This window comes from Zeugodacus cucurbitae, chromosome 3, assembly GCF_028554725.1.
Source record: "Zeugodacus cucurbitae isolate PBARC_wt_2022May chromosome 3, idZeuCucr1.2, whole genome shotgun sequence".
Lineage (NCBI taxonomy): Eukaryota > Metazoa > Arthropoda > Insecta > Diptera > Tephritidae > Zeugodacus > Zeugodacus cucurbitae.
The window spans coordinates 55363711-55383474 of NC_071668.1; the positions used below are offsets into that span (position 1 = coordinate 55363711).

Consider the following 19764-nt stretch of genomic DNA (forward strand, 5'->3'; position numbering starts at 1 on the left):
TATCTTCTAGTAATTTCAACTAACCTAAAATTAATTATTTTTGTATTCTTCTCTTTGCAGTTTCGCCCGGTACATATACTAAAATAACAAAACATTACGTGTCAATAAATGGTTATAAATCAACTAAAAACACATATCGGTTTATATAATAACAAAATAAGTGAAAATTAATGCAATATCACAAACCTATGCAAGCAATTAAGAAAAAATTAAAAAAATTACGCTGAATACTCGTTGAAAATATGGATAAAAAGTGTGTGTGTCAAATGCTGACAACTAATTGTGTACAATAACAGTTCAAGGCTTACAGCATGGCGAGCAGGTGTGCGTAAATTACAGCGCAGTGAATGAAAGCGTGAGTGTGAAAATTATTAGAGAAACATATAAAGCATATAAGCTTATACGCACAGTTGAAGGCGTTAAATAAAAAAATTACCTTGAAAAACGCAGTGGAAAATACATTAAAACCGCACAAGTGCAACAACAACAAGAACAAAAACAAACAGCAACCACAACGCCACCCGCTGCGCAGCTAAATATGAAAATTACACAGTTCACTCGTTCAGATTTTTCGCTAGTTTGCTGCATATGAATGGTCGCGCACACATCCGCAGACACTCGCGTTCACACACTCGTACATTTACGCATTACGTATACGCACCGGTGAGCGCGACATTGCAGTGTGGGCCAGTGCGTGTCGAGTGACACAAAGGTAGATAATAAACATTGAGAACAATATAAAAACAATCAAATAAACAAAAGCCCAATAAAAATACAATAAAAATAGCCAACAACAACAACAACAAAAAGCAACAGCTAACTAATTATAGCCATTCATGTGTGTTGGTGTAGTGTTATATAATGACAACAAAGTGCAATAACAACAACAAGTATAATACAAAGCTAAACCAACGTTAAATTGAAAGCAAACACAACGACAACAACAGCAACAATTGGCCGTTAAAAGGCACAACAAATCATTATCATCAGCAACAGCCTACTTGCACGCTGGGTGTCCAAAAAGCCTATACTACACATGTATACAAAGCTACAAAAGCAACAATAGACGACCGTAAATAAAGCGTCAAAAGCAATTTGCTAAAACTATAAAAAGCGCAAATCGCGAAAGCGCCAAAACAAATATAAAAAACCTAGTGTTGTCGCGCACATATTTAAATTATCAAAAACAAAAACAAGAAGAGTGGCAGAAGTTACACTCACAAGTAAACAAATAAACACTTTCGCAGAAGCCGCGACACGCGACGCCACGTCATAATGGAGCGCAAGCATTTGGGCGCTTTGGCGCTTTGCCTGTTTGTTTTGCTATTTAAACTGAATATTTTTGCTGTGGTCGCCGATCAGGATGAGGATATACCACATAATGAGTGAGTTTGCATATAAATTATGAATTAGTATATTATATAAGCACATATACATATACATATATCTTTGCACATATTGCAGTGTGTTTCCTCTTATTCGCAAATATTTCAAGCAGATAATTTTCGGAAATATGGCCATACTTTTTTTTTTTATTTTATTCTATTATTATAAAATTGTATTAATGTTATCAATTTAATTTCATAATTTTTATTTTTAAACAGGTGGCAACTCAGTTCCAGTATATTATTTTCAACTAAAACCTCTGTAAATTACTTTAGTCTGATACCCATATTACAGCGTTTTTATGCTATCCTGAAAATTTTCAAACAGTTGGCAACCCTTCACAGACATATCTCCGAGATTTTAATCCAGTTTGCTACCTATATTATAATGCTACATTTATTTTACCATTTTGATTGAATACATATTTGAACAAGCAAGGAAGGGCTAAGTTCGGGTGTAACCGAACATTTTATACTCTCGCAATTTATTTATTTAACTTTATTTATATTATATAATATACAATTTGACCCACATATTCGTCATATATAGTGCATAAAGTCCATTGAATGTTGGAAACCATAATATTAGGTTAGAAGCACCGAGGTTCTCATGTTCGATTAATGGGGCCTTGAAAACCTATGGTCCGATTTCGGCGATTTTTAGAATGGGGCTGCCACACTATTAACATAGTATTTGTGCAAAGTTCTGCATCGATATCTTCACTAGTGCTTACTTTATATATTGTAAAGTAAACGATTCAGATCGTCTTCAAAGTTCTGGTATATAGAAAGTAGGCGTGGTTGTGAAGCGATTTTGCGATGCCACGCCCATTTTCATTTTGTAAAAAAATCTGAGTGCAGCTTCTATCTGACATTTCTTTGGTGAAATTTAGTGTTTCTGGCATTTTTCGTTACTGAGTTAACTCACTTTTAGTAATTTTCAACCTAACCTTTGTATGGGAGGTGGGCGTGGTTATTATCCGATTTCAACTAATTTCATGGTGTGTAGTGGGGTACGTAAGAGAAGTGACTGCAGAAAGTTTGGTTTATATGGCTTTATTGGTTTCCGAGATATATACAAATAACCGATTTGGGGGCGGGGCCACGCCCACTTTCCCAAAAAAATTACATCCAAATATGCCCCTTCCTCGCGATCCTCTGTTCCAAATTTTACTTTTATAACTACATTTATGGCTTAGTTATGACACTTTTTGCGTTTTCGGTTTTCGCCATTTTGTGGGCGTGGCAGTGGTCCGATTTTGCCCATTTTCTCACGGTCCCAAGTTTTATCCAAGTTTTATCAAGATATCTCAATTTTTACTCAAGTTATCCGTTGCACGGACGGACGGACGGATGGACGGACGGACAGACGGAGATTCGGATTTTGACTCGTCTCGTCACCCTGATAATTTTGATATATATAACCCTATATCTAACTCGTTTAGTTTTATGACAAACAACAGTTATGTGAACAAAACTATAATACTCTCTTAGCAACTTTTGTTGCGAGAGTATAAAAAAGTGGCCGCGCTTGTCAAAGTCTTCTCATATATTTTTAAGTTGTTACCCAATGCCACTTAACATAACCTACCCATTGTATTCTTGCCTTGTTTTATTCAGACTTTTTTTACTCAATATATTAATGTCAGTTCGTTTATCATATTTTGTAATTTTCAAACAGTTGGCACCTCTTATGAAAAAATATTTTGAAGTATTCAGAAGCACATGAATTGACATTAATTTGGTTAAGTTTTAAGGGGCTATATCAGTGTACGTAGATTGTTTCAAAGGTAAGGTACAGTGGAACTTCTCTAACTCGAATTACCATAAACCACAAAAAAGTTAGAGTTAGAGAGACTTCGAGTTAAACATATTATATATAGATTTACCCACAGTTTCAGTCATTTACTTCGCAAAAAGTTTTATTTAAATACATTAAATCATGTATTCTGTAATTTTGATTGGTGCACTTTATGCTATCGTTTGGCTCTTGACATCTGTATCTCATGCCTTTGTTACACGATTTATGAAATCTATAAGTGTAATATAATTTTTTTTGTTCGCCTCCATACGAATATAGGGACTCCTTTAAAATTCTACCTCGATAGAAAATTTTTAATTTTATATTATGCCCTAACCAAAAAATTCGATTTATGGAAGGAAATTTGTATGAAATTTGACTTTTATTGCCCATTCAAGAGTTCGAGTTATGGAGATCTTCGAGTTATGGAAGCAAAATTGTATGAAATTTGATTTCTAAACGCTATTACCAATTCAAAAGCTCGAGTTATAGAGATTTTCGACTTATAGAAGATCGAGTTATGGAAGTTCCACTGTATATTTTCAGATACATTTCAATTTTTTTTTTGCAAAAATATTGAAAAATTACGGAGTTATATGCTATCTTTGGTGGTGCCAGAAAAAAAGTTCCCTAACTGCTGACATGATTCCGGCCAAATGAGTTGCTGAAACAAAAAAAATTCAAAAAGGATATTAAAGTCTGAAAAAAGAATTCGTTTTTTAGGTAAAAAAATGGTAAGTTTTTAAATGCCAAATTGACAATTTTCAACCAATGAAAATTATACAAAAACGTGGGCGTTCCATAATTTCCTTAAATGGGTACACATATGGTAGTTAAACACGTCATAATGCCTAATAAGATGCTTATAGAATTATTAGCCAGTGAATTAAATTGATTTATTTTCTTTTTTAAAACATTAAAATAATGAAATTATTTTTCTCTATTTGAATGACTGAATACATATGCCAACGCCTGTTTTAAAAAGAGTTCATCTAGCTTGCTATTTTGATATGAAATCTAAGTCAATTAAGAATTGTTCGTTGTTAGTGATTCTTATGGCTTTATTTAAACTTATTAACATTTAAGAGTTAATCTGTTACTACATAGATGTTTATTCATAATAGTTTGTATATTCAGTGCTGGGGAGAATGCTTTCTATCTGGCGTTATATGATAATTAGTAAAGTCTCTTGGTTTTAAATTCACTCTTCGGTGTCAGATAGTGAACAACTGACCGCCGTGAGCTTGCTGATAAGATCATACCTTTGCGTTGAAACTTTTTAAAGAACTGCATAATACAGGTTGTGGGATAACCTTTCTGTTGGATCCATAATATATTCTATCCAAGTTATGTTTAAGAGTTTATGGAATTTATTTGTGAAGTTCAGACAGTGTTTTTCCGACACAAATAGCTTAATTATTCTTAGAGATTTTCCCTTTTTACTATTCTCTTAGTTTGTTATAGAAATAATATAGTTGTTACCGTGTCTCTAATTATTAGTTATGTTCAGGAATATATCTAAAAATAGTATCCATATAAATATTTCAATTAATCATGAATTCGCATCTGCCATTGCTCATTTACCATTAAAGCAGATAAGTAATAGAATTCTTGTAGAGCCTTGCTAAAAATATTTGATAATGATATATATAAAAAACAGCACAATTGCCATTACATTTTCATCACGAATCCTTTTTTATCCTAATTTAAGAAGAAACATGTTTCATTTAAGAAAAAATTGTTGACGTCTAATAATGGCTATCTGTTACTTGGTTAAAAACTGCTAAATGTTGTTCTACATTTTCCTAACATACGACCATAGACATATGTATCTCTTCTGTATACATATATATTTTTGCTACGTGCTGTCAACTTAACTGAATTCCAAAAGCAAGCTTCTTTAAGTTTTTGTTATCAAAGAATTTAGAACAAGAATCAGTGATGTGGATAATTGTTATATTTATAAGCGCATATTTTGGCAATCTCTAAAGCATATGTACATAGAATAGTCGCATAGATGTATATATACAAGAAAAGAACCAAGGCATTTTACTTAACTACATATGGCAGGTTAGCATATAAGCAACCTACATATGTGCCCAATGAGAAATTTTTCGGGAACAGCAACAAATTGGAGGTCATCAGTGGTGAACAATTTTCACCATTTCGGATGAGTCTTCAGGCAGATTTTCCAAATAAATATTCTCATTAAAGATTAGCTTAATGATGACCTAAGTGCGTCCGCTTGTGCTCAGACTCCCTTTGCCTCCATTTTCAACCAACCTACCAAGAATATCTGTTGAGAAAAACTATTAATCGGATGTTTAGCCTCAGATACTGATATTTAACCGCAATGCCACAATTTTATATTTGACTTTATTTATATGGAATATGGGTATTACATGAATACAGAAACGTCAGTTACTTATATTTTGAAGGAGTTAATTTAGTATATTATACATACATCTTACATTCAATCAACAATCATTTTTTTGTATCGGAAATATTTGATCAACGTTGGTTAAGAGTTCCGGACATGCGAAACCAAGTAACTTTAAAGCTCCGTAATACTTTTATATCATGTTCAGAGATCCTGAGCATGTAACTTGGTTATTTCCAAATACGTTAATTATGGAATTGGGACTGTCCTGAACATACTGAGCTTGCTAGTTGAGTATTCTTGACGCCGTACAGTTCAATCTGGGGTACCGATTTTATCCTGAATTATGATGTTCGACTTGTTATACACTAGTCAAGGGAACTCCAAGTTGAATATTGGTAATTACTTCGGCTAATTTTTCAAAACACAAACCGCAAACATTACATATTTGCGTTGTTGAAAGAAAAATTATGCGAAATCATAATTCTATCCTCTCATATACCACAGCCACCAAAAAATGTGGGTCAGACCTGGGGGTCTTACTATGCATACCTCATGCTTTTGGGGTCGCTGAATCCGAATCCGAGGTCCATTTAACCCCATCAGTTCAGGGTTTTGGCATAACCTTTTAGTGGTTTTGTGATGTTAAAACCCATAGAGAATCTCACCAGTACATAAAGACAAATAATATCCTTGATTTCTTTCTTATTCCTCAAGACCTACAATTTGTAGACTTCCGACCACTTCGTTAGCTCACTGACAACTGACTATAAACTTCTGAAAGCTGAGGGAATTTTGAAATAACCGTTTGCATTTATGACACCTACTGTGAGTAAACCAAACTGCGATGCAGATCAATTTGATCGACTGATGAAGCCTTAATTGCCTTAAATCACATGTACCCTATATGGTACGCCATGCATTTAACTGCTTCATGACAAAAATTAGCTGGAAAGATCGACATGGCCTATCGAGAACCAAGTGTTTTGAGGAAAAAATCTTTAATGTTCTGGCAGAGAATTTGTTTTGAAGTTAGTCCAAAAGCTATCGCTATATACCATACTCAGTGACTCTCGTTGCTTTGCCTACACGGCGGAATCTATTTACCAAAGTGCTGTCATGAGACCTATAAACGTTGGTATATACGTTATTATGTGAGTATATGTACATATAGATATATGGAATTAATTCACACGTTGACTTTCATCTAATACTCGTAGTTCAATAGCGCAAAAAGTGAGAGATGAGCATTGACTACACGTGTTCTTATTTTGCTTGACTCCACACATGTAAGTATATACCTACATATATATATATAAATACTACTACATATACACACATATGTATAATAGACGAGCTGCTTAGTATGTAAGGCAAATAATGAATTAGAGGAATTACTAAGATGACAGAGAAAGTGATAATATGATGAGCGTGCTGGTGTCAGCGGGGCGGTTATGCAATGGCGAAGCAAAAGCAGCAGTCAACCTAACTGAAATACGGCCATAATTAGTGACAAGTGTATTAAGGCTGCTGGGGGATTATATATTTTGGGAGTGTGTGCCTCTGTTTTATTTGGTTTGCTTCTTTGTTAGCCAAAGCGTAGTGACTTATGAGCGCAACCTTTCGTTTGAAGGATGTTTTTGGAGCAAGACAAAGACATCGCCGCATGCATGAGTGAGCGCATATGAGTAAATAACGCACTTACAGACAAACATATATGCTATAGGGCTATAGAGTGTTCGTGTATGCGTTTGAATTTTTGGCTTTTAAGAAACTTTTTGTTTAGAAAGCTTTGAGCATAGATGGCTTCGCATGTGCGTGTGTATGTGAGTTTTACTTAGCTACTTTTACTTGCGCATTAAAGCACATACTTTCATGCTTTTTATATCTCAAATATGTAAACAGCTCTGTTCAACATGTTCATGGCAGTTATGTGTGCTAATTTGGCCGAGTCGGTTAGTTAACCATGCGGCTATCTGCCTTTACTTTGAGGCGAGCTCGATAGTGTTTTATTCACATTAATGGACCTCTATAGCAAGGTAAACACTAGTTAAGGGCCTGACCACCAATGCTTAAGTTATAAGCAAACTTAGTGAAAGCATGAAATTAAAGAAATCGGATAATAACCACGCCCACCTCCCACAAACCAAACGTGCCTACTTGCTATATGGCAATATTAATTCAACAGATTTATTCACTTCACAAGATATAAATCAAACAAAAAAAAAATATCAGATTGCAAAAATAGTGCATTTGACGAATGGCACTCCTTATCTATGAATTATTGAAATCGGACCATAACTTTTCAACCAGCTAGATATCCCATATGGTGGCCCCAATACCTATGTCTGAGATATCGAAAATAACGGTCAATCTGTACGATATATTCACGAAGCGCGGAGCACATGTTGGTTTGATTACAGAATGATCTGGTGCTAAAATGGGGGAAATCGGTTCACAACTATAAATTAAGCACCAGCGAAGATACTGGAACACAACTTTGCAAAAATTGTGTTTCTCTAGCGTAGCATAGCCAGTTTGAAAATCGGACATAAGGACCTCAGAAAATGTCGGTAAATCTGTCAGATATTCAAATAAATTTCAAAGGACATGTATTTCTTTTTATTGTTTGCCTCAGTGCCAAATCGGGTCAAAGTTTCCTCTAGCCCCCCATATACCTGCTATAATTAACTTAACTTAGCCCTCCTATAATCTATATGGGCATTCTTAGTATACTTTTGGACTTATACACATATCACTGTAGACTTTGAAGACAATAGTAAGATATTGGGATAGGCTCCCATGAAACATGTTGGAAAAAAATCTGAAAGCACTTGCTTTTTCATAGCATAATAATCAGTAAAAGAAAGAGTAAAATTCTGGAATACCTAAATCCGAGAAGGGAATGGTTAGCTTCTCTAACCCCGAACATATTTCTTATTAGAGTGTTGGAATTGGACGAGACAATGTGAAGAGGGAGGGGTACACTGCAATGTATATCTTACATTCATTTTATCTTATGATAAAATGGCAACTAGCGGTTGCGGTTTCGTCGGCGATGTCTCGGAAGTTGCACAGATTAGACTTTTTGAATTAATTTATTTCATCATTGAGTGGTTCAATGAGATCTTCACTGTGTGAGGGGATTCAGTCCCGTCAGTGGTATTACAATGGGCATCCTCAGCCTGCTAGCCAGGCCTGGTAAGGAACCTACAAGTTGTAAACTTTTTTTCCGTTTTTAGACTACTTTCTTTAACTTTTGCACTTTGAAAAAGCTGTCGATAATATGAGAATTAATCAGGTCTGAAATTAAGCTCACAACTCCAGGATGGTTTTCACTTGTTTAAATAAGTCGTAACTGAATTATCATAGTTTGAATCCCTTTCTTCTGATATATTCCTTAAGGGCCATCCATTCTCGTTCAATTCAACGATAATCCTTGAGTTCCTTATCCTAAAGGCAGATTTTGTAACTAGCAATTTTCGCTATTATCTATGAATAGACTCTGATTCCAATGCGTTACAGGTGCTTATATAATACTTACATATTTATTTTTAGAATTCGTCAATGGATATAAATATCTGTCAAGCGGATTATGTCACAACAAGTTTTATATAAATTTGAAAATATGCATAAATCTAGTATATACGCGTTTGTCTTTATATACAACATCCGATTAGCGAACGCTTGTGCTACAAAATAACAGTATCGTAAATTTTTTGTGCGTGCAAGCGTATCTAATGCATTCATAATAGGATTTCGCATTTTTTCGCGCACGCGCACCCATTTACACGTACAACAAGCTAAGCGCAAACATATGTATACGCCATACCAGCGCTACATAGTCAACATTCGTAAGAGTTAATGTCGTAATTTTTGAAGGCCTTAATTAACACTAAGTAAATGTGAAGAAAACGCGCTCAACGCAAGCAAGCGTAATGCTAAGATGCTGCGAGGTGAGTTGGGTTGGGTCGGGGGGTGGCTGTTTTTAAGCTTGGTGCGTGTGTGTCGTCCTTTCGCCTGAATTTCTTTCATTTGCTTCTTTTTACACGCTGCAAATTATCGAAATTAACAGTTGCTTGTAACACGCTCCACTTTTGCAGCCCGTTAGTTGCATGGATATTTACAAACTTTTAGTGGCGTTGAATGCAATTTAAATAAGTAGGCAAAGCAGCAACAAAAGCAACAACAAGTAAATGAAATCTGTAAATAAACGCAAAATCAACTTCCTAGCAATGAAAACACGAAAGGAAAGTATAGAAAGCAAGGAAACTGCTAAATAATACAGCGAAAGAGCATACAAAATGCAAACAAAAGCTAACTAAAAGTTATAAAAAAAAATTATATTTTTCTTATTTAATAAAAGTAAATAGCAAACCTATTTATACTATTGAAAGAGAATTCAATTAATCCAATTATATGCGCGTCAGTACCAACGCTTAGCGAAGTACTACATTCGTCGACTGCGTCCATTGTACAGTGGGACAAAGTTGTGCAAATGCAGGGGAAATATAAAAATCTGTTCTATTGTAAGTTTGATTGGACTTAAACCTTCAAAGATCCCAAAAAAGGCCAAAGGCCAAAAAATCGTTTCATAAATGGTTTATTACAGCTGAAAAGGTTCTAGCAAACGCCTGCCAAAATTGTCCGAAATTGAAAATGAAATCAAATATGATAATGAAAAGAAGTACATCATTAATACAAAAATAATAAAAAAACGTTTCTTATTCTAAAACTAAAAATTATACACACATATTTTTATTTTTTTAGTAACTCCAACCATTAATTAATATATATGCTTTTCAATAAATTTCGAAAATCGTAGAATATAATAGTATGGTCCAATACGCAACCGACTATTGTACAGTGTAATGATGACCTTTTAGAAAGAAAGCAATCTGTACATATGAAAATGAACCCCTTTTTACAGTTGTGAAGCTGTGAAATGCAAAGAAATACATATAAATATTATTAAAACAAGTAAGGAGAGGCTAAGTTTGGGTGCAACCGATAATAACGAAAACGACAATAGAATAACGAAAATCATCATAAATAGTATAGGGGGACTGAGGTAATTCCTGAGTCGATATCACTCGTTTTCACCACCAAGATACAATGTATCGAAGACTATACGCTTACTTAATTTAATATTACTTATAATTAGGTATATGGAATCTGGGGGAAGTTATGACCCGATTTTTACCATTTCAGGTACAGAGAGCAACTGTTATAAGTAAAAATTTCAGTGGGAATGAATTACATTAAGATATATGAGGGATTTACCTATATTTTCGGTGAAAAATTAACCATAGGCACTGAGTTCTTCATGTTCGATATCAGGGGCCTTGAAAAGTCATGGTCCGATTTTGACAATTTTTCCACAAGTGATGTCACAGCTCAAATACAGTATTTGTGTAAAGTTTTATTCCGCTATCGTTATTGGTTCCTAATGTATATATTATAAAATGAACGAATCAGAAGAATTCAAAATTGAAAAGAAAGCGTTATATACCGAATTTCATTCTAGTAGTTCTTGAGATATGATTTTTGACCCACAAGTGACGCCACGACCATTTTCCATTTTGTAAAAAAATCTCAGTACAGCTTCCTTCTGCCATTTCTTATGTAAAATTTGGGTTTTCTGACGTTTTTCGTTAGTGAGTTAACGCACTTTTAGTAATTTTCAACATAACCTTTGTATGGGAGGTGGGCGTGGTTATTATCCGATTTCTTTCATTTTTGGACTGTATAAGGAAATGGCTAAAAGAAATGACTGCAGAAAGTTTGGTTTACATAGTTTTATTGGTTTGCGAGTTATCTATAAAAAACCAATTGGAGGCGGGGTCACGCCCACTTAAAAAAATAAAATGCATCCAAATGTGCCCCTCCCTAATGCGATCCTATGTTCCAAATTTTATTTCCATAACTTTATTTATGGCTTAGTTATGACACTGTATAGGTTTTCGGTTTTCGCCATTTTGTGGGCGTGGCAGTAGACCGATTTTGCCCATTTTCGAAAGCATCCTCCTCAGGCTGCCAAGGAATATGTGTTCCAAGTCTCATTAAGATATCTTAATTTTAACTGAAGTTATCGCTTGCACGGACAGACGGACGGACAGACATCCGGATTTCTACTCCACTCGTCATCCTGATCATTTATATATAATATCTAACTCTTTTATTTCTTGGTGACACAAACAACCGTTATGTGAACAAAACTATAATACTCTGTGCAACATGTTGCGAGAGTATAAAACTCTTATTTTAAATGACAATTTACACCATTTTGTTTAGGGCTATTTATAGTACCCCTAATTTTATTAAAATTCGAAATTTAGTTCGAAACTGCTGATTTTTCTTTGATAGTCGTCAACTTGATTGTAATCATGGTAATCTAAATTGATGTATTTAAATTCGAATTTCTGCATCTCCTTTCAATATAAGAATTCCTTCAAGCCACTATTTTTCCGTTGACATTTTTATTATTTTTCACTTAGAATACCAACTCTATAAATAAGGTATTATTTTAAAAGAAAAAGTTTAGACTTCGAAGTAATTGATATATTAATAGCGAGATTTGTTTGTATTTTGTTTGCTCGATTTCATTTATATTAAGTAATTAACTTGGTAGCAATGGGTAAAGTGATTATACCACTTGAGTGAGTGAAACAACTAACCGGTTCTATTTAAGTGCTGATTTAGATCGATTTATCATACAAAAGAAAAAAAAATCTTATTTTACTTCATTAATTTTTAATCGAATATAAATCGAGTTGAAACTGGAATGCAACTCTACGATTTGTTGTCCAGACTACCATTAAAAAACAAACTATTATTTAGTAATTTCTCTAAATTTTTTCACCAAACCTTTCCCACAGTACCTCATGAAAGTCCTACATCGTACCGCAGTCAGTACTTAACTACCAGCTGCGAGACTTCAAGCAGCATATTATGGTACGAGTATTGTCGTTGTTGATGACATTACTAGTGCTCCACTAGGACTACGTGCATTTTCCTGCTTTGCTGGCGCTGATGGAATGACCCAAATACGAGCGTGCATTCGCTCATTCACATAATTCGCATAACAAAAGCAGGAACAGAAAAAGAAATTATTTCGAAATGTTTTTTTTCGGTTAAATTAATAGCTTATATGGACCCCAAGAATAACACTGTCAAGCAAAGTAGGGTTAAGGATGATTTTACAAACAATAAAAGAACATTTCGTAGAATAGGGTTCTTCTTGGAGTCTGTCGAATTTTCCATGTTCTCAAATTTACGGAACATTTAGATATAAGACATCATATCAGACCGAATTTTAATAACTTGTAAACAAAAACGTCTCGAACGAATAACTTGAAAATTGTTGGGTGCACTCAACACATGAGTTTACAGATTAAAACACCCATAAGGTTTTTGTTTTCGATAGGCCAATCAGACGGAATCATGGAGGAAGTGTGAGCTCATTTTTTTCAGGGGTGGGAGTGGTCAGAACGCTGTAACTCATGTTCCACACAATATATTTGCTTAGAATTTACATTAATACTGTCGAGATTCAGAGGTAGTCAAAATTATTTACACATCGGACGTTTTTTTACAAGTTTCACAGAAAAAGCTTTTGCTTGTTCTTGTTATTGTTGCAGAGTAACAAAAAGCATTCTCTATTTACTGATCTTAGAAAAAATTCTAAATAATCCCTAAAAAACAAGTCGTCACATGGGAGGCTGACCATCTTAAAGTACGAGTCTCTAGAGGGTTTATTGCTTTACAGTTTCATAATTGACCACCAATTCAAATATCTAAAATAAATCAAGTAATGCCAATGTAAACTTCCTCTTCTCACCAAAAAATTTTAGAAACGTTTTATAGAGTTTCCGGAATGAAAACTTTGATCAACTGGCTACCGCCAACAATTGGAGCTCTTGTTGAACTACTTCGGTATGATCAAGACTTAAGTTTTAATCAGAGAGTAAGGGATAAGGCTTACAGGGTGTTACATTTATTCAACCACAAAGTACAACAGCTTTAACTGAAACTATGTCTCTTACGGAAGGTCCTTCTAAGGTCTTCAGACCACAGAGGAACGCTCAAAGGCTTGTACGAAGAAGCTGTTGAGTATAAAGTTGGAAGCAATAAGTGAGCTGTATTGAAATTAGACGAGCACAGGGTGGTTGTAAGAGGAAAGAGAAATATAAGGTTCAAGAAGCACAGAGTCTCCTCTGAGTCGATTCATTATGGCTGTTTCATAAGTCGCTTGTGCCATGGTCAGCGCATTTAGTATATTCATCACGTACGCTTCAGTACCGAGAAAAAATAATAAACTTTACACGTGTTTGTATATATGTATTTATATGTATGTATGTAAGTATGTATGTATGTGTGTTAATGTGGGTGAACAGAAGAAAATTTGTGTTACACAAATTAAAAATCTTAAAGTAGCACAAGCTTCAGCTGCAACCTTCATTCCGCGCTGCCTTTGCCAGCATATTGCAACAATTTATGCTCAGTTGAGTTACCGTTGTTGTTGTTGCTGCAGCACGAATATTGTGAATGTTTTGTCTTCTAGTTTGCTGCCTTAGTTAGCAAACTTTAATACGTGTTGAAACTTAAATTGCTAAGTGGCGAAAATAAAGTAAGAAAAAATCAACAGCAACAACAACAACAGCAACAACAAGAGCAACAGCAAGTACAAATTATTGAGGCCAACAAAGGACAGATGCAACAAGCGACGTTGCAAGTGCGGCTGCGAGTAATTGAATCACAGCGGTGCAGAAAACTGAAACAGTAAAAAAATATGAAATCAACAACAATAACAACCACACGTGCATAACAAGAGTGTAAAGCACTGGGAGAAGAATAAAAGTATTTTGTAAGCATCCTTGTGCATGATTTTAAGTGTTTTGCGACATTTTTTCAAGAGTTTATTGTTAAAGTTGCTTTTGCCTTTGCTTTTGCTTATTTCCTCGGCGTTGTCAACTATAAATGATTTTGCGCATAAATTGCTCGGTTTTATGCGACCTCTTACAATATGCGCGATGATCGATCGAACCGTGATTGAAGGCGTTGTGGCATATTAATAATATTTTGTACTATGAGAAAGTGAGACAAGGTCAATTAGATGCCTCACAAGTGTATGACACAATAGCGGAAAATAAAAGGCTTATTTTATGAAAAATACTTAATAATTAATTACTAAAAAGTATGTATTCTGTTGTACAACATTGTTTATAACGTCTAAACGTAAACGTACATACATATATCAAAATGATCAGGATAACGAAACGAGTGTTCTTGAATTGCTTGCATTGTAAAGCTACTGGAATTATTCCACTCTCCATGTACAGATGTTCGTTATTTTCTTGGTTTATGCTGAATATATGGGTTAATTGTATGTTATCTTAAAATATGAAGGGATTCTTGATTATAGACCTTCTCCTAACCGATATACTCAATATAGTGATAAAATCGTTCTAGATCTTGGTCTAGTTCTCATACAACTGTATTTGAAATGTTGTCTTACTCTTGATCCTTGAAAATTGGCAGTATTATAAAATTTTTGGTTACACCTGGACTTAGCTCTTCCTAACATTATCATTAATTTGCTAGTAAGCTAAGATAGCTGTTTTCACGAAGTATTTGAGAGTAGTGTAACGAACAAAATTTACGAGTCGTTCAAACATTCTAACCTAATATACTTTCTGAGGCATACTCAATTCTATTGTTCTTCTTTCTTTGATGTATGGTGTTTTGAAATATTTCTTTCGCCCCAAAATGACTTTTTATAAGCCCCTTGTTACGAGTATCGTTCTTGCTGTAAGTTTTTAATAAAAAAATAATATTTTATCTCAAGGCTTGAGTTATTAAAATAATAGTCAAATAAATAACTGTTCTTTAATAATAAATTTTGAATTGTCATTTCAAACCATTCATGATAGTCAAAAATTGTCAAATAAATACATATTTATGTTTCTTGTTATTGGGTCGTATATTTCATACTCATCGATTAGATTAAGTTTCATGGCTAATAATAATCCACTTCGGCAATAGAAATACCTTTCCGTTCTTCTAAGTAAGAGTTAATTCGCTTGGTTCACCGAAAGTGCAAAATTCAAGATGTCTTAACCGCAGTCTAGTGACTGGATAGTCTATAAAAGATCTTTAGAAATTAAAGTTTTTAGCGTCACCACCTTCTTATCTATTGACCAAAGAGTGGTTGCGCTCACAAAGAAGACCCTGTCAAGTGTAAAATTACTAATTGAATTGACAAGTGCTTTTAATTTGGCTAAATTCTATCTATTGCTCTGTTAATATTCGACGGAAATTCAAACTGTCTAGTGTTTTAAGTGCCTTGGAGACGATCAAATAATTGCGTCAAACACTTTAAGTGTGTTGGTGTCGTCGGCTCTCGTCGGCTACACGTGCGCTACACCGACCAGTTGTCGGTTCTGTTTGATGAAAATAAAAAAATTTTGATATTTCTATTTGACGGACGATAATTTGATCGTCTCCACTCATGTTTGACAAGCATGAGCTCATTTGCAGGGAAGATTTCAAGCTGAGAGGACATAGAAAAGTGAAGTTAAGCGAAGCGGAAAACATAAAATAAAATAAAATAAAATATTTGACGCAATTATTTGATCGTCTCCAAGACACTTTAGAGAGCATGATTATCAACTGCAATTCATAGATTTCAGGCCCATATTCTTAAAATCTCAATAATCAAGCTTAGTCAACAGTCATTCACACAAATTTGAGTTATATGAATGTTGCCTAGGCGAACGAGTAAGGTGAAACTTCCGCTGCGACTTTTCACTGATTTGGCACTCAAAGAATCAAAAACGTGAAAGCCGAATATTAATATTAGTTACACTCACGTGTGAAAGAAAGTATACGTTGCCACCTAGTAACAAATCGTTTTATGCCTTACACAGACGAGCAAATTAATACTTATATACAAGTAATACAAGTATGAATGTTAATATAAATGCTTATTCGCGCAACACGTCTTGTGCGCGTCGCGTAAAAACTTTGTTTACTTGTCTTATTGCTGTTGTTGTATTTTCTTTGCTTACCCCAGCTACTCATATGAAAATATAACAATCAACGCGCTAACATGCAAACAAGTTGGCTGTTACTAATAAAAACCAACCATTCGACATTCACTTTGGCAACAGCAACATGAACAACAACAAAGTATGTGTGAAAAAATCACGCGACCAGCCGAGTTTCACTTTCAATGCGCGTCGCCTTTAACCGCCTACACCGCTTCACCTTCTATACGCTCTGCTAATGGCATTTTGCTTGATTTAAGCAACTGTTTGTGAGAGACACACACATACACACTCATCACTCTTCTACATAGGCTTTTATTGCTATCGAGTTTGCAAGTGGATTAGCTTTAAAAGACGTGGGCGATGAGATCAACAGACACCCACGTCTGTGACACCGACGCGCAGCGGTTGTCAGCGTTGTGTCCTGCGTTGTGTTAGGCAGTTTACTCATTTGAAATTGATGGATGATAGCTTGACTGATTGCTGGTGGCATCAACTACATCAACAACATCAGCTATTTAAGGATTAAATGTTTAACTTGAAGGTGGAAATCCATTTGCGGAAACTAGCGATTTTGTTCAACGTTAATTTTTATAGTTTTTTAAACCGTTATCTCACGGTGGTTTTGTAAAAGTGTTATAAAAGAGCTATTTGTTATAGCATTATATTAGGTATATGTATATGGTTTCATTAAGCTACGGGTAACTTAGATATATTCGATATAAAGTTAGCTTTAAGTTTAACGAAAATTGGAAAGTCAATAAAAGACCTTTCTCCAAAGAACTTTGGAATTTATAGCTCTTCGCGCCACCGCCTATATTTCTATTGAGTCGCGGCCACAGTTCGAAGATCAATTGATGGATCAATGATAGCATCGGACAAGAGTTGCTTCCCATTCGAAGAGTTAAGCTTCGTGCGATTTCGAAATATGTATTTCCGTTTAGGAAATAGTCTCCATCTTTTTGCATATAAAAATTAGTCAAATGTCGGAACCTTGATCCTCTTGTATGTTAGGTTAGGTTGTAAGTAGACTATAAAATAGACGTAGACTATAAAAGACAGTCTTTTGTGAAGCCCTCTTATATTAGTTTTGAATAAAACTTTCTGTGTTATTGGGTGCTAGGCATGGTTATTTCCGATTTCGTCCATTTTTCAACAGTAGCAAAGAATACTTCTCTGCTATTTCCAATGTACCAAATTGAAGTTCTATAATACTTTATATTTTTATGATTAACGCCTTTGTTGGATATAGTTCGATTTTGCCAATTGTTTTATCAACCTTCTTAACTTGTATACCAAGTTCCATCTCAGAAATTCGATTATGTATCCCCATTCTGATTTTAATATTTATATTTCCGGATTTAGGTGAATAAAAAATGTATTTGATGGGAAAATAGATTTGGAATAAGCTGAAGAACATATTCCTTCTAACCAAAATTTAGTTAAAGCAAAATCTAAAATTACTTAGCGCTCTTTAGATTGTGGAGCATAACCTTAAACTAATTATATATATATATATTCTTTCCTCCTTTTTGCTTTTTGGCGCCAACTGGAAACACCAAGTGAAGCCAGGTCACTTTGCACTTGGTCTTTCCACCGTAGTGGAGGTCGTCCTCTTCCGCGGCTTCCTCCAGCGGGTACTGCATCGAATACTTTCAGAGCTGGAGTGTTTTCTTCTATCCGTACAACATGACCTAGCCAGCGTAGCCGCTGTCTTTTTATTCGCTGAACTATGTCAATGTCGTCGTATAAATCGTACAGCTCATCGTTCCATCGTCTGCGGTATTCGCCGTTGCCAATGTTTAGAGGACCATAAATCTTGCGCAAAACCTTTCTCTCGAAAACCCCAAGAGTCGTCTCATCGGATGTTGTCATCGTCCACGCTTCAGCGCCATACATCAGGACGGGAATAATGAGCGACTTATAGAGTTTGATTTTGGTTCGTCGAGAGAGGACTTTACTTTTCAATTGCCTACTCAGTCCAAAGTAGCACCTGTTGGCAAGAGTGATTCTATGTTGGATTTCCAGGCTGACATCGTTGTTAATGCTGGTTCCCAGATAAACGAAATTATCTACAACTTCAAAGTTATGACTGTCAACAGTGACGTGGGAGCCAAGACGCGAGTGCGCTGACTGTTTGTTTGATGACAGGAGATATTTCGTCTTGTCCTCATTCACCACCAGACCCCTACGCTTCGCTTCTTTATCTAGTCTGGAAAACGCAGAACAAACGGCGCGGTTGTTGCTTCCGATGATATCAATATCATCGGCATACGCCATGAGCTGTACACTCTTGTAGAAGATTGTACCCTCTCTATTTAGCTCTGCAGCTCGTATTATTTTTTCCAGCAATAGATTGAAGAAGTCGCACGATAGTGAGTCACCCTGTCTGAAGCCTCGTTTGGTATCGAACGGCTCGGAGAGGTCCTTCCCGATCCTGACGGAGCTTTTGGTGTTGCTCAACGTCAGCTTACATAGCCGTATTAGTTTTGCAGGGATACCAAATTCAGACATCGCGGCATAAAGGCAGCTCCTTTTCGTGCTATCGAAAGCAGCTTTAAAATCGATAAAAGATGGTGAGTATCGATTCTTCTCTCTCGGGTCTTTTCCAAGATTTGGCGCATGGTGAATATCTGGTCCATTGTAGATTTCCAGGTCTAAAGCCACACTGATAAGGTCCAATCAGTTCGTTGACGGTGGGCTTTAGTCTTTCACATAATACGCTCGACAAAACCTTATATGCGATATTGAGGAGACTTATACCACGGTAGTTGGCGCAGATTGTGGGGTCTCCCTTCTTATGGATTGGGCAGAACACACTAAGATTCCAATCGTCAGGCATGCTTTCTTCCGACCATATTCTACAAAGAAGCTGATGCATGCATCTTATCAGTTCTTCGCCGCCGTATTTGAATAGCTCGGCCGGTAATCCATCGGCCCCCGCCGCTTTGTTGTTCTTCAAGCGGGTAATTGCTATTCGAATTTCTTCATGGTCGGGTAATGGAACATCTATTCCATCGTCATCGATTGGGGAATCGGGTTCGCCATCTCCTGGTGTTGTACTTTCACTGCCATTGAGCAGGTCGGAGAAGTGTTCCCTCCATAATCCCAGTGTGCTCTGGACATCCGTTACCAGATTACCTCCTCGGT

General features: G+C 35.5%; 1 protein-coding gene across 3 annotated transcripts in view; it reads left to right on the forward strand.

Moving 5' to 3' along the window:
- Positions 1-19764, forward strand: part of LOC105216530 (voltage-dependent calcium channel subunit alpha-2/delta-3) — a 106829-nt gene that overhangs the window by 12461 nt on the left and 74604 nt on the right. For all 3 annotated transcript variants that reach the window (XM_054226840.1, XM_054226839.1, XM_054226841.1), the window contains exon 2: positions 61-1385. In XM_054226840.1, coding sequence (XP_054082815.1) covers positions 1276-1385 — 110 coding nt within the window. In that variant the 5' untranslated portion in view covers positions 61-1275. The remainder of the gene's footprint in view (positions 1-60; positions 1386-19764) is intronic.